The 26,196-nt window shown below is 38.8% G+C and overlaps 1 protein-coding gene across 1 annotated transcript in view; it reads left to right on the top strand.

Moving 5' to 3' along the window:
• Window positions 1-26,196, top strand: part of Magi2 (membrane associated guanylate kinase, WW and PDZ domain containing 2) — a 1,360,055-nt gene that overhangs the window by 864,536 nt on the left and 469,323 nt on the right. Inside the window, exon 4 of the mRNA XM_055612892.1 lies at window positions 25,816-26,031. Coding sequence (XP_055468867.1) covers window positions 25,816-26,031 — 216 coding nt within the window. The remainder of the gene's footprint in view (window positions 1-25,815; window positions 26,032-26,196) is intronic.

Here is a 26,196-nt window from a genome sequence, read left to right as displayed (position 1 = left end):
CCTCTGCCTCTGTGAGTACTTCTTTTGATTTCTAAACCTTCTAGGTTTGTCTATCGATCTATCTGTCTATCTATCTATCTATCTATCTATCTATCTATCTATCTGTCTAAGCCCCTCTTGATTTATCTTTCCTTTATTTTTGAGAATTGTTTTTCAATATTGCTGAATGTTCTCAGAGTGGAGGGTGGGTGACAAAGTAAAAATCAAAGTATTCACATGTATTTGTGTGCCCCTGTGTGCCAATCTTGGATGAAATATCCCTCTTGCTTTTGATGTTATTAATTGAATCCCTCTTAAAATAGGATGTAACTGTATGGCGTCATGTGTGCTGGGGGCCTAGAGATGAATAATAACAAACTCAAGGGAGGGTGATCTAGCCAGCACTATAGTCTCTTTTTCTCATTATTTTCCTTTAATCGGGAAATATTTCTGTCCTAATGACTGTTAGCATGGGAAATTATTTAAGTACCAGATAAAATAGTACATGCCCGTTGACAGTTGCTCATGTTCATAAATATTAAATTTATAAAATCACTAACTACTTTGGAGACGCCTACAGCAAGACAGACGACGTCATTACTTCACACAAGGTGATCTTTTCTAAATTAAACACCTATTTCTGTCCCCTTGTTTCATATTCCATCCTGCAGTGATAGAAACCTGAGTTTTACATTAGACAGGTAATTAACTCTCTAATATGCAAATCAAACAAGGAGTAGAGAGAAGAAAACCCTGGTGTATTTATAAATCTTTACTAAGAGAAATGAAGGGAAAGCAGAAAGTAGCTCCTTCCTTCTGGACCCACCATTGTTTTGCTCTTATTTTTTCCCTGGAGTCAAAACGGCAAACTGCTAAAAGCAGAACTATGCAGACAGTCCCCGCAGTGACTGTGGGACAGGTACAGGGAAACCTTTTTTTCCTTTCCTGAAAAAGTGTTCAATTTGTTGAGATGCAAACTGAGGTCCCTAGAATTAAAAAGTAGGATCATTTGAGTCAACACAAGCACTCAGCACCGTCGTGCTGGTGGCCTTAAATACGGCTCTGCAGAGTAGAAAGGCGTCTCAGAGGATTCGTCTTCAAACAGCTGGCATAGCACTGAGGACGAGCCTTGAGTAGCTAGCTGAACAGTTATTGAGACCGAGTTCCAGCTAAGACTGTGGCAGTTACTGTCACTTTGGAAAGAATGCTGGTTTATTATGTGATTTCTTAGGTGCTAATACCAAAAACAGAGAAAGAGTGGAGAGGAGGAAGGAGGAAGCAGTGCTGTCTGGACCCAGAGTTCACATTTCGTCCTCTGCACATGGGGCTTTAGGCTGGTTCTGAAGGTATCAAGACCTTGCAGAGACAAATGTCACCTTTATTGCTTATATATATTTGCTAAAGTTTATTATTTTGAAAATATCAAACTGAGCCTTACGGCTTATTGTTAATTTTTTATTTTATATTTGATTCTAGGGAATTGAAGCCAAAATATTGTCCTCTGTCATTGACCTATATCCCAACCATGAATTACACACACACACACACACACACACACACACACAAACACACACACACAAACACACACATGTAAATTTCATGAATAAGTTGTTTAGTTGAATTAATTTAACTAAAGATAAAATTTCATTGATTTTTATCCTGTTTTGCTTCTTTTTCAATTTTAATTTTAATATTTTTCTTTACAATTTATTCATTATATATCCCTATTAAGCCCCCTCCCTCAGCTTCCCCCAGTCCCACATTCCCTCCTTCCTCTCCCCACTCCCTTGCCCTAGTCCTCTGAAAGGGGGAGTTCTCCACTCTTGACTCTGCCCATAGCTTATCAAGTCTCATCAGGACTGCCTGGATCCTCTTTCTCAGTGGCCTGGCAAGGCTGCATCACCACGGGCAAGTGACCAAAAAGAAGTCAACCGAGTTCATGATAGAGGCAGCCCCTGTTCCCCTCACTCAGGGAACCATGTGGAGACTGAGCTGCCAATCGGCCACATCTGAGCAGGGCATCTAGGTCCTTTCCATGGTTCATCAGTCTCTGCAGGACCCTCTGAGCTCTGACCTTTTAGCTTTGTTGGTCTCCTTGTGGGGCTCCTGCCCCCTCTATATCCCTCTATTCCCACCCCTCTTTTCTTCCATAAGACTCCCTGCACTCTGCCTAAAGTTTGGCCTTGAGTCTCAGCATCTGCTTTGATCCCCTGTTGAGTGGATCCTTTCAGAGGACCCTCTATAGTAGACTCCCATCCTGTTTCCTCTCTTCCACCGCTCTGGTGTCTATCCTGTTTGCCATTCTGAATGAGATTTAAGCATCCTCCCTAGGGTCCTCCTTAGTGTTTAGCTTCTTTAGGTCTGTAGATGGCTGTCCTAGATTATACAGCTAATATCCACTTATAGGTGAGTGTATGCCATGCCTGACTTTCTGTTTCTGGGCTACCTCACTCAGGATGATGTCTTCTAGTTACATCCATTTGCCTGCAAATTTCATGATTTCCTTGTTTTTAATAGCTGAGTAGTATTCCATTGTGTAAATATACCACAATTTCTGTATCCATTCCTCCATTGAGGGACATCTAGGTTGTTTCCAGATTCTGCCTATTACAAATAAAGCTGCTATGGACATGGTTGAGTAAATGTCCTTAATGAATGGTGGGGCATCTTTTGGGTGTATGCCCAGGAGTGGTATAGCTGGATCTTGAGGTAGTGCTAGTCCCATTTTTTTGAGAGAGCAATATGTGAAGTAGCAAGACCAGGCAAAGCCTATGCTTGTTCTCTGTAACGTTGTCTGTAGACATTAGCACCCACATGCTCTCCAAGTAGCCCATCAGCGATGAACATAGGGCTTTACTTGGCTCGCCATCTCCACAAATGTTCCTGGTTTAGTCTGCACTTCCTACAACTCCAGGCATCTAACCCAACATGTCTAGGGTTGTCATCAAAACTGCAGGATATAATGAGATGAAGTATTGTGAAGTCAGGCCTGCCGGTGCCAGTGAGAGAGTTCACGCCCACCTCAGCCAGAATGTCCTTTCACCCATTGGGCCAAGTTCATTAACAAAGTGCATGTAGCCCCCAGCAAGAAGTCAGAAGGCCTATATTTGAGTTATACCCAGGTGAGCCCCATAAATTACTCCCCCATGAGCCAGTCAATCTGAGGTTTGCTTTATCCACTTCTCCAGTTTTTGTGTGACTGTATTATCTTTCCTGCCTCATGCTGAGAGTTTCTATGAAGCGTAATATAAGATATTTAATGTATATGAAAGCTTTTTGGAAAAATATAAAATATTAAGCAAGCGTGAGACATTATTCTGATCAAAGAACATTTCAAACAGGCTGGCATACATTGAATGTTAACGGCTTAGAGAGGCTACTAAAGTTTCTTTTTAAAACCACCATCATAGTTTACTGGTTTCACTGCAATAACCTTCCCCAAACATTTTGCAATATCATGTTTTCTCAGTGTGGTATTGCTTCTGCCTGCCCAATCTCGATTAAAGAGAGGTAAAGGTGATAAAAACATGTATAATATGAAACAACAATTAGCATAGAAGAGGCCACAAATTTGAATTAGAAGAGTCAGGAGTGCACGTGAGAGGATAGAGGGCAGAAAGGGAAGGGAGACTTTATGTAATTATATCTTGAAGCTATGTATAAATCACATATATTATAAAATGACGTAAGGCATGTAGGCAAAATAAATGGTTAGGTAAACATTTGGGCGTCCAAGTCCTGTAAAATGTTTTATCAATTATTAGCTACTAAATAACATCCATGCATGAAAACTATTAAAATTGTTCTCTTATATAGGAATGATAAGCTTTTTGATCTTCTAGCAACCTACAAATAATGATGTGATGTGCTTTTATCAGCAAGCAGCATGATAAACATGCACGATTGACTCACTTCTCAAATGAGAATAGTCAGCATTCAAAAATGAGTTTGTCATTGTTGTGATGTTAATTGTTTTCAGGGGTTTTTTTTATTTCACAATAATATGATCAAATTTGTCCATGCAGTTCCTCTTCTGCAGGCAAATTTGTACATTTTATATGTGTTCCTAAGCACATAAAAATTTTCCAATATTTGCCCCCCCTTTTTATGCACATGAAAATGACAATTTTGTGATTCAAACCAGCAGAGTCTGGTGCTATACTTTAGGCCCATAGTATATACGATGTGTTTCAGATTAAAATGTCCAATTGTGTGTGGGTTTTTTACCTTCTTTTTCATCTTTATGTTTTTACATTAATTACATTTTATTAGCTTTGTATCCCAGCCATAGCCCCCTCGTTCATTCCCTTCTATTCTCACTCTCCCTCCCTCATTTCCTCCCATGCTCCTCTCCAAGTCCACTGATAGGGGAGGTCCACCTCCCGTTCCAATCAACCAGAGCTTATCTGATCTCATCAAGATTGGCTGTAATGTCCTCCTCTGTGACATGGCAAGGCTGCTCCTCCCTCAAGGGGTGGTGGTGGTCAAAGAGCCAGCCACTGAGTTCATGTCAGAGACAGTCCCTCTTCCCCTTACTAGGGAACCCACTTAGATACTGAGCTGCCATGGGCTACATCTGAGCAGAGGTTCTCAGTTATATCCATTAATATACATTGTTTGGAGTATCAGTCTCAATAAATACCCCTGAGCCCAGATATTTTGGTTCTGTTGCTCTCCTCATGGAGCACCTGTACTCTCCAGGTCTTGCTAACTACTACTTCTTTCATATGATTCCCTGCATTTCTGACCAATGTTTGGTTATGAGTCTCAGCATCTGCTTTGATACACTGCTAAGTAGAGTCTTTCATAAGCCCTCTGTGGTAGGCTCCTGCCCTCTTTCTTGTTTTCTCCTTCTTCCAATGTCCATACTACTCAGCAATTAAAAACAAGGAAATCATGAAATTTGCCGGCAAATGGTGGAATCTCAAAAAGATCACCCTGAGTGAGGTATCCCAGAAGCAGAAAGACCACACGGTGTATACTCACTTATAAGTGGATACTAGACCTATAAGATAGGATAAACATACTATATTCTGTACACCCGAAGAAGCTAAACAAGAAGAAGGACCTGGAGTAAGAGGATCAATCCTCATTTAGAAATTTTTACTTTTTAATTAAAAATAAATTATTTTCTCACACAATAAAGCCTGATTACAGTTTACTGTCTCTGCTCCTCCATGCTCCTGCTCACCTCCTTTCCCACCAGGATCCACCCCTTTTCTGTCTCTCATTAGAAAAGAGCAGGCTTCTAAGTGATAATAACAAAACATAACAAAATAAAATGTAGTAAGATGAAACAAGACCCATCACATCAATGCTGGACAAGGCAAACCATCAGAAATGAAAGCTATCACCCCAAAAGATGTCACAAGAATCTGAAACCCACCTGTTCACAGACTCGGAAGTCCCATAAAAATACTAAACTGAAATCTGTATTATATACACAGAGGACCAGGTGCAGAGCTGTTCAGCCCTGCTGCTTCAGTCTCTGTGTGTTCACATGAGCTTTTCCTTAGTTGATTTAGAGGACCTAGTTCTCCTGGTGTCCTGTTTCTTACACACTTCCTGCCTTCTCTTCAGTGGCGTTTCTTGAGCTCTGAGAGGAAAGATTTGATGGAGACCACACACTTGGAGCTGTGTGTTCTAAGGTATCTCTCTCCGTGTGATGTTTGATTGTGAGTCTCTGTATCTGTTCCCATTTTCTGCAGGAGTAACCTGAATAAGGCACTGGTCTATGAGTTTAACAGAATATCATTAGAAATGATCCAATTGTGTTTTTTTTTTAAATTGTGTTTTATAAACAACTGCCATGGAATGATAAGGTAGAACCTTTCCAATGCCCTTTATATTTAAAAGAGAATAACAGTTAAGTGTAGATAAGAACCTGGAAAATATCACCAACAGTGTCTTTTATGTAAAAGCATATGAAAATTACCTATGTAGCAATTCAATATATGTATTCAATTGAGACCATTGAGTGTATCAGTTAGGAGTGATGACTTCACCTGCACTTGTTCCTCCTTTTCCTGAAGATAACTCCAGATACTTTGTGTCTCTGGCTGCCTCTAAAAACAAACAAACAAACAAACACCAAAAAAAAAGCTTATAAACACAGATTAGCAGAAGCAAAGTGCGCCTACTCATTCAGAAAGATTTCTGTAACATGGAAAATTTCGTAAGGAAAGAGAGGTCCGATGGAATTGCAAAAATTCTGTGGTTTATGTCATGGTTGCACATAGTAGTCAAGAAATGATTGAACAGTGGGGCTTGGTTAAATGCTAATGAACTCGAGGAGGGAGGGCTTAGCAAGGAGTGTGCTGAGATCGTTCTCCTTAGCCCCAACACTGTTCAGCTGTGAGGAAGAAGCCTCCATAGAGGGTCTATGCTTCCGGTTGCTTGAGGGAAATTTAGAAAACCCTTCCTATGCTTTATGGCCTGTGCCAGGAGAGAAAGGTGAGGAGGAGAATGACTCCCCATATCAGCTTCTTCTCAAATGGTTTCGGAGGATGTAACTTTGCTGATGACTTGTCCTGAGTATTACTGGTACTTATTATTTTTAAAATATGGCTTATTTTGAAAATCTGTTTATAAAAGGAATTGTTTCACTGAGGTGTGTGAGCCAGCATGGGATGATGTTTGAGGGCTTGGAAAATTTCCTGAAGTCCACAGATGAAGATCCGAAGCCCGTTCATTCTGAGCTGAATGTATTCAATCAAGATCTGAGGCTCTCCAGAGCACTTACACATCACCCAGGCCTTGGTAGCGCTGGCTCTGTCAGTAGATGGACGGCTTTGCTCTGTGTGGCCAGGGGTCTGTTTCCTCTGAAAGGAAGCCCCTCTGAGACCATAGTTGGGTCAGTGAATCAACTTATTTCCAGTCTCTACAAAATATCTTTGATGTGTTTCCTTTAATGTTATAGCCATATCTCAATAGCAGATTGGACAGAGCATCACCAACCAGATAGTAAAATGGGCAGCCTCAGTCCTAAGACACTCACATTAGACATCCAGGCCTCGTGTCTCTGTCCTGGGGGACTCTTCACCACCTCTTTTTATCATCCTTGAGTAGAAACGACACGCAGTATAGATATCACTGTCTCTCAGCAGATGAAATTAAAAGGCTTCAATATTATCCCAAGGGCTTGAACACATCTCTCCATCACTTGGTAGTATGGAGCAACATAACTTTCTAAGATATAGTTCACTCATTTGCAAAAATTGATATTTTAAAGCATATTATCATATTATATATCATGAAATATAGTTGTTGGAACTGTGTAAGAACATAATCCTTAGTATTTTCTATTGTGAGACAAGCGTCTAATTTGGCTCTTGAATTATTAAGCCAGCTTTGTTAGACATGTGAACAAAACACTTTGTATTCATAGAAGTGAGGTTGCTTTCTACCACCAACACTCCAGCAACAGATCTCAAATTTTCTTGAAGATCATTGAGCTTATCTTAGCATTTCCTTGTTGAAATCCAGCACCTTGGACAATGAACTCAGCTGCATTTCCAACCTCTGATATTTACATACCTAATAATAAACATATTTCTAACATTAATGAGAAACATTCGGGTGTTGCAAATAATTACTTAAACTATAAATAGTTGAATATGTTGTGTTCCCTAAAATAGAGCTATGAAAATGCTCATGTAGTCAGAGTATCCCATAAGTGACAGACTGGTCCCTGACAAATGGGTACATATGTTATTTGCTGCCTTATAAAACCTGAGTTGTAGTTCTTTTATGAAAAACAAAAACAAACAAACAAACAAAAAACTCGAGTTCTAGACTTCATGGGAAGCTTGTTGTTCTTTAATTTTGTAATAACTTCTGCATTTTCCTCCCATCTCTTAACAGTTTTTAAGACTATCTCTTTCTGCTCTGTATTTTTTTAAAAGCTCAAACCAGACCTATTGTTCTTCTAAGCAAGCGTTCAGAGTTCCCTGGCCCTGCATGGCCAATTTGTACTTGTACTCCATTTCACTCAGTCTTGGACCTGTGACCCTATCGCTGTGCCTTTGAACTTTCTCTCACCTTTACATTTGTTGTTAGTATTTGCAATGCCCAGCACTGAACCTTGCTTTCAACAGATTTTTGAATGCATGTTCCACTTTGGCCTATGGCACCCTAGTTGGATTAACTGATGTATGCCCTTCCAGTGTTCCAAACACAAGTAATCACTCTATGTGTCTATTTTAGATAGGCTTAATCATTGGCCTACAGTTCTTAAAATAAGTAATTAAACCTTGGCAGCTACAGATAGCCTTGTGCTGACCACACTGCTACAGTTTCTCAGTTTATCCTGTACCGCTTCTTCATGAGATTGGTTTTACCTCCGTGAAAGCTACATGCTTTCATGACTGCATTTCTGAGTTAAAAGGAAAATAAATGTCTACATAAGAACCTGCGGCTACTTTTCTTTTTATAACTTTTACGTTATTTTTTTTTAAACAGAAATTTCCCAATAAAATGACTCAAAGCAAATTGGGCTTTTATCTCACAGGCAGAGTGAACGGGTAAAAGCTCCCTGTAGTTGGGCCTCTTGATACGTTTTACATTTTCACATCATTCACTTCAAGCACAGCAGCTGGATGGGAAGTTACACTCAGGTCCCATCAAAGCCTGGAAGGTTCTTCAGGAGAGTCTCCTCAGAACTGCACGCTCTCCAGGTTGACATGCAGCAGGAGGATTTTTTTTTAAGTATGTGGCTCTCAGATCAGCCATGCTGAGAATATGAATTAGATGCAAAGCAGATGTCAAGAGGAACACTTTAACTAAGTAAGCAAGCAATAAGACCTCCTGAAAGAAGGCATAAGCCAGACAGCTGGCTTGACAGCAGATCTTGTGGAAGAAACTTGGAAGGTCTCAATGCCCAGAAAGCTCATGGAACAAGGCTGCTGAAAGAAAAGAAAATGCACAAAGTAAGATAAACTTTGTATTCATTAGTCCACGAGAAAGCTTGAGTGTTTTGAGCACTCTGCTGCCCTTTAAATACTACACTAAAGTAACAAGAGAGTGTTCCTAGTGCACTCAATCTGGCTACATCAAAAGCATGCTATTCAGTGGTAATATAGCTACTGAGGATCAAGGCCCTGTACCATTCTAGGCCCTGTCTTGTGTACTGACTATATATCCGTACGTCAGGCAATTTCTTCTAAACTGATACGGAAGCCAAAGCTCAGAGCAGTTCATTAAGCTGCTTCAAATCACAGAGGTACCAAGTGGCAGAGACAAAATTTGGATCCTAGAATAAACAGCATTACTACACATACTTAGAACTGAATGTTGACTCAAATGAAATTCCTCTATAAAGTCAGAAGGGGTGGGCTCCCTCTTTGGGGGCTGGTATCTGAATATCTATCAGTTCACTAAGTTTATTCACAGCAACTACTTATTTATTCTCCTCTTCTAGTTTGAAATGAATTAATACAGTTTACAGAACTTCATACAATAAAGAGAATGGATCAATTTTAAAACAAAAGTAATAACAAATGCTATATTAATCCATGCTGAGAAACCCAGTATAATTGTGCCATGAAGTCTGTATGATCATAGAGCCAGACTCTATCTCTGTCTCTATGGAAACTAGACATTAAGGAGGATGATCCCTACAATGTTTTATATTCATTGTCAACTTGAATGGATCAAGACTCATCACAGAGACTGTGGATGTCTGTTAGAGATATTCTAAATTAGGCTAATTGCAATGGAAAGACTTACCCCTCACTTTGAGGAGCACTGATCTCCAGGCTGGAGTCCAAGGCTACACAAAAGAGAGACCTAGCCAAAGAGCAACATTTATCACACTCTGCCTTCATGTGTGATGTTATCACCTGCTTCTGGATCCTGTTACCATTCTACACCCCATGGACCACAGCCTCCCAAGCTGCAAGCCAGAATAAACCCTTCTTTCCCCCTGCTTCTTGTCACAGAAACAAGGAAAGTAACTGATATAATTGGTGAGAAAATCCATAATGTCTGTGATTAAAAGGCAAGATACAGTCTATATACTTCTACAGTTGGAGTCTTTTCTTTCTCCGTGGGAACTAGATATTAAGAGACAATATTCAGAATGCCTATAAAAAAGATGAATACTTGGGTTACACTGATCACTAGCAGTTTTCTTTATGAGTGTGAATGAAGGAGGCGCAGTATCATGTAATGAATGCATTCCCATCAAGGATCGCAAAACTTTTCCCCCAAATCTTCTTCCAAGTTGTCTAGGGGAGTCATGTGAAAGCAAGAGCTGGGTAAAAGTCTTATCTGATTAGATCTGATTGTTAACTGTTTTCTATTGCTGCGGCTTATTTTTAAGAGCAGAGTTTAGCCTGTCTGGAAGACTACACAGGCAATATATCTTTTTCCTCATCTAAAAAAAATACTATTTTTCTCGACTGAGACTTAAAATGCATCAAGCCATGCCAAATCCAAGCTTATCCTCTCTGACATGCGTCTTATGCCCTGGTGCCCAATTGCCAGTCAACTCTAGCATTCGATGCTTTCTCAGCTGAGTGGAAGATAGGATTCACGCTCTTACAAAACTGGAGGTGTTGGGAGAACAGGTGCTGAGCAAACCATCACCTGATTTCTCTCTTAAAGTGTGTTGTCTTTGATCACTTGGGCACCTTTACCAAAAGCCTTATAAAGTAAGTGGCTTACATCAGGAGACACTTATCTCTCATAGTTGTGGGGACCATGAAGTCCTAGTTCTCAGTATCCAATGTGGACCATCTTCTGGCCATCTGCACACCCTAATGGATATTAATGGAGGACTATATTGTGCCTACTGTGTAAAGACACCAATATCCTTCATGAAATGATACCTTCAAACACCTGATGATTCTCCCAAGGCCGCAGCACCTAAAACTATCACTGTGGGAATAAGCATTTCAAAATGTGAATTTGAAGGGGATACGAACATTCAGTTGTTAGTAGAAGCAAAGGGTAAAACTAGGTAAGGCAGAAAGAAACAAGACTCTCATCAGACTACTATACTCAGTGTATGGTAATAAAGACAGAGGTGGACACTTCCCAAAGGATTTAAGAGGCAGTTGGTGTGACTCTATCTTGATTTATAATACCTTTGTTTGGCAAGTTATAACATATTTATAGCAAGGTTTTCCATTTTGTAGAGTTCCAATTCTTTATTTCCTGTGCAATCTCAATTGCAAGATGCTATTGCATTTAGCAAAGATCACCAGGATAAAACCTATAGCTAAGCAAAAAAGTCCATTCATTGGTCTATTGTATGTGCCTAGGTCTAGGGGAACTGAAATGCATCAATGCATTGTGGGTCCTTTGAGAAGGAAAATTCAGGGACTGGACTTGCACTAGGCAAATTTGCTAACAGCTCAAGGAAGTGAGACAACTTCCCTGGACTAGATTTCATAACTATGCAAAGAGGACATTTAGGGTGGAATATCCAATGAATTCCTACCGGGAGGTAGAAGGAAAGAGCAAGGTGAATACTATAGTTGTAAGATGCAACAGTAGGAGGTCATATTTTTTTTTAATCTCGATCCACTGAGGTCACAAACTGAGCTTGTGTGAAGAAGGTACTCTGTGAAGTTACTGAGTGATTAGGTAATATAAGAATCAAAGAAGAAAAAAATAACAAAAACCCTGTTTTCCATACTGGTAAAACAGTTGCTGTACAGCTACCTGTGCTTTTCAACACTGCATTTAGATAAAAAGTCATAGAAGCGAGCTTGATGTGCATCCATCACATGGAGTAGCCTTACATGAATCCCATTTTGTTCCAAAGGCCAAATCAGTATTATGAGGTACACCTAACAGCGAATACAGATTTGTTTGCAACAAAAGGAAACGAGGTTTTCATGATTCAGAGCTTTCCAGAATTGGAATAGGTTTGTTAGTCAGTGTAATGGATGTTCCAGCACTGGATGTTTTGTGAACTCCCAGCACAGCTTGGAGTGGTCGAATAAGAGTGTGCTGAGACCCCTAGCTCCCACAGAAGCAAAACGTTAAGCAACCTGAGAATGGCCTCCAGGAATTGGGTTGCTGGGGTCCAGGAAATGTTAAAGTAATACTACTTGGAATTCTCTGAGAACACCATTCCAGAGACAAAGGGAAAAAAGGAAGTCAGGCTGGGATTACTCCTTCCCTGACAGGTAGCTGAAAATAGCAGAGAATATGATTAAGTGAACATGACTAAGGCAGACTTATTCTGCCCTTTGTGATTTGAAAATCCTATTGAATAGTCACTTAACTACGCCAGTGCACAATGCTGAATGCTCTCCAAAGCTACAGCATCTCATTTTACATCTTCACTTTGGTTTTATAACTACTGTATTTGTTCTGTGGATGCAAGACCATGCTCATAATTGCACAGGTGCTTGGGGGCAGTGTTGGAATTCAAAATGTTGCCCACCTGAGACCATGGGTTATGTTCTTAGTTCTAGGTTACCTGCTTTTAGGTTGATGAGAGTCTCAACAATTTGTCAAGATACAGACATCATTTTCTTTCTGCTAAGAAGAGCAGTGCAGGAAGTAGAGCTGAAGGTGATACTCTCATCAACTCAAGCAAATGTTTGATTTTTATAAGACCTAATGAAAGAGCAAGATTAAATTAAGCTATAATTTAGACTCAGAATTAATAGAAAAGATAATTATACATGCAAGCTTGTTGATCTTTCTTTACATTTCCTTTAATTTGAAGTATTATGTTTTAATGTTAACTGGTGAACCGAGTGGGAATGAATCTTATCTGTTCAGTTATCTTCAAATCTAGCACGTATCCTAATGATCCCAAACCAACAACTATACTCAAAGTAGTTACCAGAAGTTTCAGCAGGAGCATACATCCAGGAACGTATATTATATGCTGAGAATCTTGTTAAGTTCATTTCAATACAGGCTCAGAAAAATTTCATATGGTTGGTTTCACAATTCTTGCTTTAAAATTTTAAAAAAAAAACCTCATTATTCAAATATGGGCTTAGGAATATGAATTTAGGAAACTTGCCTAAGATGAAACATCTGACTGACTTGAGAAACTCACATGAAACTTATTTTTCTTTTTTCTTGTTTTTAGTGGCAGCCTCAGATAATAAAAAAAGAAAAAGAAAAAAAAATTGAACTTCAGTCTAAACAATTTATCAGCATCAAGTCAAAGCATTGTAGATTTTCCTGTGGGAGGAAGTGACTATAAACATTCATACAAATTAAAAATTTGTCAAGATTTTAAGTGTATTCTAACTAACATCGTGTGGACTAAATTTAATGTAGTGCAGTAAACATCACTATATTCTACATAAGCCCGTTCTGAAAACTGGCCCAAGCCTTTCATTTTGTGGCTGTTACAAGTTTAGAAAAGTGAACAAAATAATCTTACCGTGTCCCTCGCTTTCACTGTCATTCAATAATGGTTTAGTAATTTAACAGTGGATAATGGACCAGCACATTGTGATGGGGCTTTGGGTCTCTCTGGTAAGCACAATTTGTTTAATTTAGTGTTGCATGAGAATAGGACTATTTGTTATTACCTCAAAAACTGCAAGGTGCAGTTTAGCATAAGGTATAAAGATTTATACTTTCTTGCTCCCTTGGACGCAATGAGAATGGTGTGTTGGAGGCCCAACTTCTAGTACTTCAGTTTCTAGTGAGGATATTATCACTAAATAGGGAAAGGATTTTGTAAGTGGCAACATAAGAAATACTAGATGCCAGGATATTAGATTATGAAACCTTCATGTTTTATGAAATTTCATGAGGATGCAATTTTTTCTGCTTGCAGATCACTATTCATGTTTTTATTTTTGTCATCAATGTTTATTTATCAAGTGCACGAGGTGCACCTGATCAGCTAGCTATGCCTTGAAGATGCATTGCACATCCCGAACCTTATTGTGCATCTGAATTCAATGAAGACATTGTTGGAATCCCAAATAATTATGATTTAGTGTGTCTGGGGCATGTCCTAGGAAACACTGTTGTCACTTCCCGAAGTTCACATTGTGAGTAACAAGAGCAGGGAGGGAATGAGGGAGCGGGATATGGCTGGGATACAAAGTTAATAAAATGTAACTGATAAGAAAAAAAAATAAAATTAAAAAAAAAATCTTCCCCAAGAACTTTCTGCTGAAAGTTGTGTGTCTTTTTAAATTAATAAAAGGAAAACTTAGTATGTGGAGAAATTATAGTAAATATGTATCTTTTCCTTGAAAATGATACAGTAGCAGGTCATGAAGACTCTTGTGAGTTGCCCCGGAAGTTCTGGTTTCTCCCATCAAAAAAGACCACTTGTAAAGGCAAGAGGTAGTGAGTTTCTTCTTTTAGTCAATGTCTTGACGCTTGTCCAAAACTCTTCACCTCAGGGTATGAGATAATCATGCGTTGCTGACACAGACACCTATCTTGGAAATGACACTGAATCCACCAATTCATCTCACAGCAGTGGCTGAACAACCGGCTGTAGATAACAACTTTTAGTCGCTACCAATTTTGGTCATGTTGGAGCCAGTGACCCTTGGATTAAAAGTTTTGTATTCCATTTCCAGTCCCTGGGGCACGGAACTGCTTCTTGAAACCTAAATTCACACTCGAGCTATGGGTTGCTCATGTCCTGAATGTAAGAAAGTGGTGTGGGTTTGCTTCTTGTTCTTCTTTCCTCCTTATTTTCTGTGCACTGACTCAAGTGGTTCTCATAAAATTTGTATAAATAATTGCCTACCTTAATAGTAATTGTAGTAGAATTTTTTTTTTCTTTACGTAAAGATATCATCTAAAAGGGCTAAAGTTGGCTGGGTCTAATCCCAGGCATATTTTCCCTTTAATTTAGTGAGCCTCAATCTTTATTAAAGAGCTGTTGTTTACCACCAAGATATGTCTGCCACTATGCACGCTTAGAATTATTGGGCTATGCCTGTCATTTTTGTAGATCATAGGCATTGTATCTAGATAAGACTTTTGTTTTATCCCTCCTTTGGAAGCTTGCACATCACCTTCTGGTAGTATATGAGCTTGTCCTCAGGGAGGAGGCTTTCAGTTTTGATCCAGCACAGATTCTCGTGGTCTTATATCAGAGGTGCTTTATCCTCTCAGAAATTCCAAATCTTCCTGCAGGTTTTATTTCTAAGCATAAGATAACTGGTAAGGAGCTTGGTAGAGACATGGGAATCACTGAAGAAAGAAGCTTGTAAACAACCTCATCTTGATTTCACTGTAATGGTGGCAGAAAGTCATGAGAAAGAAATGGAAGGCCAAGCTTGTGGTTTCATTTACTATTCATTCCTGTGAGGCAACCATTTAAATTAATAAGGACTTTCCCTTTTATATGGAGGAGAGAGCATGATCCAAATAGCCTCATAAAAAAGAAAATTGTTGAATGAAGTCATTACTCTAATTATCATTTATGTCCTCAATGTTAACAGTCTTCTTAAAAAAAAAAAAAAAAGTAATGTTCAATACATTCCAATCCATCTCATTGAGCAGTGGCTGTAGCCTAGGTGCCAATCTTAATTGTCTTTTCAATATCAATTTAGGCTGATGTGCTAATAGGTTTGTGTTATTAGATAAATGCCTCGAGTAACGCCATTATAAGTTGGGCTGAAATAGCTGTTCATGGTGATATAGTAAACTACCAATGCTTATTTATGACCCTTGCATTTAAAATAAAATAGTGAAAAAACATGAATACTGATCCATTCAAGGGAGGGGTTGTTTCTTTTTTAATGTATGTATGAACGTTGCTCTTTAACGTTTGGATAATACTAAATAGTACTTTTTTCCTGGAAGATGCTGTTCTCAGCTAGCTCACATTCTATTCTATCAATCCCCAAAAACTCCTCAGTTGGATGTTTCGTTAATTCCACAATCCTGAAATTGCTTGTTTGGACTTGGAAAATAACATAAATCTTCAAATGTTTCTGCTATCAGGCTTCCAGTTTTAATGATATCTGATACGTGCACTTAGGGACTGTCTCTGACATGAACTCAGTGGCTGGCTTTTTGACCACCTCCCGCAGATGGGGGAGCAGCCTTGCCAGGCCACAGAGGAGGACAATGCAGGCAGTTCTGATGGGACCAGATCATCTAGGGTCAGTTGGAAGTGGAGGAGGACTTCCCTTATCAGTGGACTTGGAGAGGAGCATAGGAGGAGATGAGAAAGGGAGGGCGGGATTGGGAGGGGAGGAGAGAGGGACTACAGCTGGGATACAAAGTGAATAAAGTGTAATTAATGTAAAAAATAAAAAGTTAATTAAATAAAGAAATCACATGCACAGAACTACATTTATGCATGAACACATTTTTCATTGATCCTCCAAGCTGTCTCCTTTTCTCTCTCGATTTCATCTATGTCCATTTCCCATGCAGAATGATAAACATTTGAAAAGCTTAGTAATATGTTACTCTTTTAAAAAAAATTTGCATTCATTTATCTTATTCATTTTATATCCTTATGTATAAAACCTTTACTAAATTTCTTGGTGTGGCTGATTAGATTCTACAAATATGTTTTCTGACTCTTCCCAGGTTCAGATTCTGCCTTTTTCTAATGTTGTATTTCAATCTTGTCTCTTTCTTGAGCACACCCTAAAGCATTTAATTAATGAATTCATACCTGTCTTTGAAAATTTTGAGCTTAAAGTTAGACAGTTTTTCAATTTTCCTCCCCTACTTTTATGTATCCAAAAGGTAAGGATTAACTTGAAATTTTAATTTTAAGAACCAAGATATGACAATAGTTTGTATCATGTGAAATGATATCGAATCCAACTTTTAATATTCATTAAATTTTAGTAGCACACACACATTCACACATGGATCTTAAATGTGGCACAAGAACATAGCTGAGTTGTTATGACTGAGATCATATGACCTGCAAAACACCAAATGTTATGCTTTTTGGCCAGAAAAGATTGCCAATCATAAATTTATCACCAGAAAGCAACTACGCTGCTCTAATCTTCTCATAAAGATTAGTTGAAGATAAAATCAATAGAAGCTTCTCCAATAGGCTGGATCTCTCTAATCCTGCACTGGCCTTGAAAGTATATCTTATTTAATTGAGACATTTCTCAAAGGCAGTGATCTCAAATAACTCAAACCCAAATACTCTATTAATAGGTATGGAACGGGGCCTAGAAATTTGCATTTCTCCCATGCAACTCTATTATGGTTCATTTGGGAACCATACTTTAAAAGCTGCCGTTCTAGGATGTAGTTTAGCACATGTATATTTGTCATCACAAATATCAAGCAATAATGACAAGGTTTGCAACCTTTTTCACTGGATTCAAGTGTCACTTAAGTTCGAGAATTGCCTTGGTAGTCATTTATTCATCATTGCTCCCACACCAGTGTCCTAGAGGTGACGAAAACAGAGTTGAATTCTAAATACGTTTTTTCCCAAGAGGCTAAGACTCTACAAATATAAAAGAAATAAAGAAATTTCCTTAAATTATACACGTTAGAAAACCTGACTATGCAGTTACCTACAGAGCTCCATATTTGTTGGCTGGAGCCATTTGACAATAATTCTTCCTGTGTCTGACATAACATGATGATTTGGGTACTCCTTTTTTTTTATTTTTTTTTGCAGTGAATTTTAATTTTTATTGTTTTATATTAATTAGTTTATTCACTTTGTAGCCAAGCTGTAGTCCCTCCCCCATCCCCTCCCAATCTCACCCTTTCTCCCTCTTCTTCTCCTATGCCCCTCCCCCAGTCCAATGATAGGCAAGGTCCTCCTCTCCTTCCATCTGACCCTAGTCTATCAGGTCTCATGAGGACTAGCTTCATTGTCTTCCTCTGTGGACTGGTAAGGATGCTGCCCCCTCAGGTGGAGGTGATCAAAGAGCAAGCCCATGAGTTCATATCAGAGACATCCAGGAACCCTCCTGGACACTGAGCTGCTACTTTTAATGTAATCTCCATTACCATCTTATGGTAAACTTGTCTTGAAGTTTAAGTTTGTATCCATAACTAGCAATGCAAACCTAAGTCTCTGATATGAATCCACATAATTGTTTATTATGTGTGGGCAGGATTCTTCATATTTGAACCTGAAACTCTGAACTTCCTCATTTAGTGTCAGAGTAAAATTGTCCAGAGACCACACAGAGAAAGACAAATATCAACCTATTTTTTTCTACTCATAAAAGTGAGATGATTCCCTTCACACAGGCAGATCCTGAAGCCCACTGGGGATCCTAAAGGTGTTTTCTCTGTGTCCTTTGAATGTGTCCTATAATCCTGTGTGAATTCATGTTTCTTCTAGTAAGCCGCTATCTGAAACTGGATTTTCAGGTTAACAAACTGGAATCAAAACATTGAGAATATAGAGCAGTGTGTGTGTGTGTTATTATTTTATTGTATGAGATATTGTGAAACCAAAAAAAAAAATAACATCTTTGTAAATTCTTTTTATTCCTGAGTACCATGTGAAATTATCTACAGTTATTTAATGTAGAAACTACATGTTATTGTACACTCAGAGGACTGAAACAATAAAATTAACCCCCAAATCTATAATTTAAATTGAAAAAAAATGCATTTTGATTATGGAACCTGATTTAGTTAGTGAGGAATGTTAGAAAAACTATTTCAAAGTGTTTCCTTTCTACTAGGATTTTTATACAGTTCCTCATAACTAGTTTTAAGCACCTTTCCAACTGTCATATCAGAATTTAAAGGCGTAGCAAATGTGGTACATCTCAGGAAATATCGTCTTGGCTTCTATTACTGTCACACCAGAACAGCGTGCGGTTCATTGACTTCGTCCTTTGTTTCTTCCCCACACTGGCCTGACCAGTAAGATGCTGTGCAAAACAAAACAAGATAATAACAACATTAATTTAAAATCATTAGACTAAGGATATTTTGTCTGATGCAGAAAAGGCAGCCATTGCCTGGTACTCTTCGTGCACTAGCCTGTTACTGAGAAAGCTGTTTTCATCTCTTCTGGATGACTGCGGAATGGATCTGGCCATGGTGGGGTAGGGATTGGCTTTGCAAAATCTTGAGGCCAGTTCAGTTCACAGGGCACTCTTTTACTGCCCTGCCACCTTTGCAACCATTTAATTGAAATTGCCATGTATCAGGGGGCAAATAGGTTAATGTAATAAAACTCATTATTGGTGCTTTCTATTCTGTCCCTTTTGTTCAAATTTCATCTCATTTTACTCTTTTGCCCCCACATTTTTATGTACTTAAAATGCTTTAAGTATTTAAATGCATCCATACATAAATATTTAGCTGAGGAATCAGTTGATTTCCTTAAAGAATTGTCACTTTTGTTTTCCAGGCATTGATTAAATAAGACAATGCAAATTTACAGATGTCTTAGTGTAGCAGGATCAAGGGGATAATTTTACTTATATAACATTTTATGATCATAGCAAATCGGAGGACTTTGATTTTAAAACTCACTGAAACAGCTGATGTGGAGTGCACTCTTTCTAAAGACAGTCGCTGACTAGTGGTCTGGATAGCTTATCCCCATCCTTTCCCCAAAGTATACACACACTTAATTTTAGGTAAGAGAAAAAAATTACCTATAATTTGCATGACTTGGTAATAAATGTGCCTTTCTCTTTTGAATGGGTACTCTTCTCACCAACTGTGGCTTTGATGGAAATTGCTGCCCAACTTTTTTTTCCCCCCTCTGGCAACCATGCAGTAGTTCGAAAAGTGTTAAAGCTTGAAATCAGACAGGTATAAACTTTCTAACTACTTCGTGTATAATGGAGGGGGAATAGTTTAATTTCTTAGGGCCTCAGGGTAATCAGATGCCAATAGTAGTCACCATGTCTCCACCATTTCTACTGATGCAGCCATGCTACTTTATTAATACACAAATTATCATTACTCTTTGTAACAGCGCTGGGGTATTTTGATATCCATTTGAATGAAGAGTTCATAAGAAGATTGTTTATTGAAGTGTTCATCTCTGTAAGTTGTACTAGTGGTCTTGCCAAGAATGATCGTTACAGTGGTTATACCTGCTTTAAAAAAAAAAAAAGTTACTTTTAATACAGGATCTTACCAGGTTGCAATACTGGTTGAACTCATTGGCTCAAAGCAGTCTTCCACCTCAACCTCTGATGGCAGAGATAGCCAGGACACACCACCATGTCCAGTTTTTAGTTGTTTATGTGACCAGTCATTTTAACTGAATCAGTTCCCGCCTATAAAGAAGAAGCAAGTTTGGGAGATACAGGATTCAAAGTCAGATTTATCTCATCAGGCACTACATATGCCACTAAGCATCATGTCATGTTGTGTGTGTGTGGGGGGGAGTATTTCTGCTTTGAGATTTTAGATTCTCTAAAATACTGGTAATAGGCATAAAGTCATTTCAGTCTTACTGGGATAATAGTTCTGAATTATACCTTAAACCATTCATGTTTAGTATTTTCTGAAGACATGGTGCTTCGTTTTCTCAAAGGCTCACTTTGTCATTGTATATGGATTTGTATAAACTTATTGTAAGATCATCTCAGTAACGTAGCTCCCCAGCTGTTTGGCTGATCCTCCACTCGTTGTCCAGGTGATTTTTAAACAATACAATAAAATTTCTAGTTTGGTGTGATAGCCTTCTCTGTGAATTATATTTCTCTAATGTGCTAAGTATATAGATTGTTTTGTTACGTTTTACAAGCTGGCATTTCTCTGTTGATGATAATCTTAACACCTTAACTATGATTTATATAGATCCAAATCTCGCATTTAAACTCACATGTAATTTCATAAAATAATTGTAGTAAAAGAATGCTACTATGTAATTTACAATCATACCATACAAATAGATGCAATCATTTAATAATATAGATTCAGCAAGATCTGTTATTTAATATTTATTTTAGCCTGTCCATACATTTATTTCTAATTACTAAAAGGTAATTTACCTTAAAATATTATCACTTAAAAATACAAGAAGAAAAATACTGAAGTCTAATATATTTTTTCTTAGTTCTGTGTATATCTGAGAGAATCTGTGATGACAGACACTATATAAAAATCGTGTTGTTCAGTTGAAATAGGTAGGAACTGCTTACTATTTGGCATTACATCTATTAGAAAAGTACACATTGAAATTTCCCAGAAAGTGTGATGTTCTCAGAGTTTTGCTAGCCATTAAAAATGCTGAAATACATCGGATATGCACAACTAGTCTCTATGTTTTGGGCCTTCATATATATAATTTTTATTTCTCTGAAATGCTGCACATCAGATCCTCTGCTGGGTGGAGTCTTTGAGAGAACCTCTATAATAGGCTCTCCTCCTGTTTCCTCTCTTCCACCACTTCTGGTGTCTTTCCTGTTTTCCCTTCTGAATGAGAATTAAGCATCCTCCCGAGGGTCCTCCTTGTTGTTTAGTTTCTTTAGGTCTGTAGATGTTTGTATGGATATCCAGTTTTAAAAGGGCTATTATACACTTACATGTGAGTGTATACCATGCTTGTCTTTCTGCTTCTGGGTTGGCTCACTCAGCATCATCTTTTCTAGTTCCATCCATTTGCCTACAAATTTCATGATTTCCTTGTTTTTACTAACTGAGTAGTATTACATTGTGTAAATGTACAATTTCTGTATCCTTTCTTTGGTTGAGGGGCATCTGGGTAGTTTCCAGATTACAAAGAAAGCTGCTTACAAACAGAGTTGAGCAAATGTCCTTCTTGTAGGGGTGGAGTATCTTATATAAGCCCAGGAGTGTTATAACTGATGCTGAGACTCACAGCCAAACTTTGGGCAAGAGTTCAGGGAGTCTTATAAAAGAAGGGGAGATAGAAGGTCCAGGAGGGGACAGGGGCTCCACAAGGAGACCAACAAAGCCAAAAACTCTGAGTCCAGGGGAGCCTGTAGAGACTCTTGCACTAACTATACATGGAGAAGACCCAGCCCCCCTGCACAGAGGTAGCCAACAGGCAGCTCAGTCTCCATACAAGTTTCCAAGTAAGGGGAGCAGGGGCTGTCTCTGAAATGAACTCAGTTACCTGCTCTTTGATCACTTCCCCCTGGCAGGACAGCCTTACTAGGCCACACATTGAGAGGACCCAGGCAGTCCTGATGAGACTTGATAGGCTAGGGTCAGATAGCAAGGGATGAGAACTTCCCTTTTCAGTAGACTAGGGAAGGGAGAGGGGGAAGAGGGAGAAGGATGGAAACAGGAGGAGATGAGGGAGGGGCCTACAATCAGGATATAAAGTGAATAAATTGTAAAAAAAAAAAAAAAAAGTAATCCTTAGCAGAATGTATATTGTTTTTTCAGACTTCTGTTTATAAAGTCTTTCACACAGAAGAACCACTTGACAAAGTAAAATCTTTTGGAAATGTCTGAGTATCTCTGAATATGAACAATAGGATTAATAGTATGGTTGTTGTTTGCAACAGCTTCTCAATTCATCCCAGTGTGGGGATTCTTCACATTAAAACCAGTGCAGTTTTATAGTTTATGAAGTTCTTTTCCACAGACACAAGAGTGGAAGACTTGTAGACAGGGCATTTGCTATTTCTGCTTGCCCACCTTTGCTAGGGCCTTACTGTCTGTGCAGAGTACAGAGAGAAAACAGGGCTCCATCTCTACATTCAAGTTACCTGGAGGAATTGAGCCAGTGCAGCAAATACATAATTATAAAAAGAGGATTTATTAGATTGCCTTATACAAGCACGGGCTAAATAATCTACAGGCTAGGGATCCAGAAAATTAATAGCTGATGAATCCAAGAAACTTAAAGCTTTAAAACGAGGAGAGCAGCGGTAATCCCAGTTCCAAGTAGAAGCCTTAGGAGCAATCCTTGTGGTAGACGGTGAAAGTCTGAAGACTCTGGAGCTGAATGTCTACAGGTGACAGTAGCAGCCACATGGGAACTCATCTTAGAAACCAGAAGCCACACGTACTTCTGGCTTCTTTCTGCCAATTTTGTTTAGCTGAGTCTCAAGCTTGCTAATCATAAATGCCAGCATCCAGGGTGGGTCTTTCCCTTCAGTTGTTCACATGTCACTCACTCCACCCTGATCTGCAAGTCATGTTTCAGTCCACTTGAGTTGGCAGTCAAGTTTAATCATCACCTTGGCCCTCTCCTGAAATCAATGTGGAACAGACATGTTGTCTGCCTTGGCAGCTCACTCCTGCTCCAGAGGTGACATTCAGCCAATGGCCACCTTGATGGGTGTGTCCACTGGACTTGGACAAATCAAAGTGGCTGAGCAGAGTTTGGGATTCGTTCCTTCAGAGTCAGTTTGAGTACAGACTCTACTTCTTGACAAAGAAAAAAGCTACTACAGGGCATGCGGTACACGCCTGCAGTCCCAGCATTTTGAAAGTGGAAGCAGGAGAGGACTCAGGAGTTTCAAACTAGTCTTAACTAGGTAGTGACTAGAGTCCGGCCACCCCAGTAGTCCCTCAACTGAGGAATGGATACAGAAATTGTGGTACATTTATACAATGGAATACTGCTCAGCTATTAAAAACAAGGAAATCATGAAATTTGCAAGCAAATGATGAAAACTAGAAAAGATCATCCTGAGTGAGGTATCCCAGAAGCAGAAAAACATACACGGTATGTACTCATTTATATAAGTGGATATTAGACATATTATATAGGATAAACATACTAAAATCTGTACACCTAAAGAAGCTAAGCAAGAAGGAGGACCTTGGGTAAGATGATCAATCCTCATTCAGAACAGGAGAGATATCGGAAGAGGGTGAAAACAGGGGACAGGAGCCTACTACAGAGGGCCTCTGAAAGGCTCTACCCAGCAAGGTATCAAAGCAGATGCTGAATCACATAGCCAAACATTGGGCAGAGTGCAGGGAATCTTATGAAAGTAGGGGAAGATAGAAAGATCAGGAGGGAACAGGAGCTCCACAAGGAGAGCAACAGAATGAAAAAATCTGGGCACAGGTGGACTGATACTCCAACCAAGAACTATTCATGGCGATAACCTAGAACCCTTGCACAGATGTAGCCCAAGGCAGCTCAGTGTCCAAGTGAGATCCCGAGTAATGGGAATGGGGGCTGTCTCTGACATGAACTCAATGGCTGGCTCTTTGATCACCAAACCCTGATGGAGGAGCAGCCTTACCAGGCCACAGGGGTAGATAATTCAGCCAGTCCTGATGAGACCTGATAGGCTAGGGTCAGATGAAAAGGAAGGAGGACCTCCCCTCTCAGTGGATTTGGGAGGGGCATGGGAGGAGATGAAGGAGAGAAATTTGGATTGGGAGGGAATGAGGGAAGGGGCTACAGCTGGGATACAAAGTAAATAAACTGTAATTTATAAAACAATAAATACATTTTAAAAATGTTAACAATTAGACTCCCTACTCCTTTTTTTCTAACTATTTTCCAATATTTTTTAGCATTCTTTGTCAATAGCCACCCCTTAACTTTTTAATGTGCTCACACTCATCATGTTTTTAACTTAGGTGGAATAGGTTTTGACTGTTTACGCCCCATAACACAAGTGATCGTAGCATTTCTGCTCTTCCCTATCTACTCATAAAGGAATTGAGCCTTATAGAGGTTAAGTGATTTGCCTTAATTACTGTGATGCAGAAAACTCATCCAGACACTATGTCTTAGACTTTAAGAGCTATTTTCTCACAGCAGGCTGCTTTCCTAGATTTTAGTAACCTATGCTGATAGGCAGCTGTCCTCCCTTTCTCTTCTGCTGCTTTACAGGACTTGCTCCCATTTTCCATTACAATGATTGCCTACTTGATGTCAAATTTGGTCTTGCATTCCAGATTATTAAGCACCTTGTAAGATAAAGATCTTATTGTAGTTATCACAGTTTCTCAAACATGCAGCAGAATGCATGGGTGCACAGTCAGGACCAATAAAGACTTTAATAACTGAATACAACAGCCCATCAATTACTCAGTTAACTAAACACACCAAAATGAGTGTGAAATTGTAGCTAAAATTTGAAATGATTTCTCAAAGTAACACAACACCTATATTCTTTGCCATCACATTTTTTTAACATTTTATATAATTTACCTTGAACATGCAAAGGCAAACATATAGTTAATTGCATTATTTAACAGACATTTAATACATATCGGTTATATGCCGTCTTTTAATTATAGAAATAAGTATGATGTTAAGGGGAGAAAACTGGGTGTGGAAATGATCCAAAATATTATATGCATGTATGAATATTAAGTAACATGTTAAAAAATAAGTGTGTTTTAAGCTTCAAATGAACAAATAAATAAGAATTCGGTTTTTTTCCTTAATGAAATCTCACACTGAGTGACGAGAGGAATTATCCCACAGCTCAGCTACTGGAGCTCTGAGCAAGGAGCAATGATAATCTAAAGGTTCATGAGAGGGTCAGGTCACAGCAGATACAGAAGCCAAGGACCTGGCATGGAAATGCAGCTCTGGGCAGGGCAATAGCCAGAGCCCCGCTTCAAGTGATATGAGAACAGAGCATCCTTTGCCTTCCAGAATGATGTAAGATTTGAAAATAAAAAGAAAACCAAAGATTACCTTTACTCTCAGTGATTAATCTTTTTAAAGGCTTAAGTAGATTTGAAGATTTAATGTGAATTGACTTAAGTAGATTTGAAATTAGCTATATATGCTACTTAAAATGAGGCATTCAACTCTAGTTTGAAAGCACAATACATTAAAGCACAAAGATGGCAATTATCATGGGTGTTTTTCTTATGCATTGGAGTACAGTAAAATAGAAATAAAGATACATAACATGTGTTTATAAGGCCATGTATATGTGCAATTTATGAACTTATGGATAAAGAGAATACAAATTGGTATGATTTTGATTCTTTAAAACCCGCACATATGTAGAAGAAAGGTTTGACTACAGAATGTTTGGCTCTCTGTTGCAGACAACTACTACGGGACCCCAAAGCCTCCAGCTGAACCAGCACCCTTATTATTAAATGTAACAGACCAGATACTTCCGGGAGCTACTCCAAGTGCTGAAGGAAAACGGAAGAGAAATAAATCAGTGAGCAACATGGAGAAAGCAAGTATAGAGCCTCCCGAGGAAGAGGAGGAGGAAAGGCCAGTGGTCAATGGAAATGGCGTTGTCATCACACCAGGTCAGTTTTTATTTTTTTAATATTCTCAATAACATTATCAGGGTTTTTTTTTTTTGTTACATTCTAAGATTTTTAAGATTTGTGTGTGTGTGTGTGTGTGTTTGTATTTGATGCATGCATGCTTTCGTGCTTGCAAGTGTGTGTGTGTGTGTGTGTGTGTGTGTG

Source organism: Psammomys obesus, unplaced genomic scaffold, assembly GCF_907164565.1.
Source record: "Psammomys obesus unplaced genomic scaffold, mPsaObe1.curated_primary_1811, whole genome shotgun sequence".
Classification (NCBI taxonomy): Eukaryota; Metazoa; Chordata; class Mammalia; order Rodentia; family Muridae; genus Psammomys; species Psammomys obesus.
Note: the sequence above shows the minus strand (reverse complement) of the source record. Positions and strands in the feature narration are given on the sequence as shown.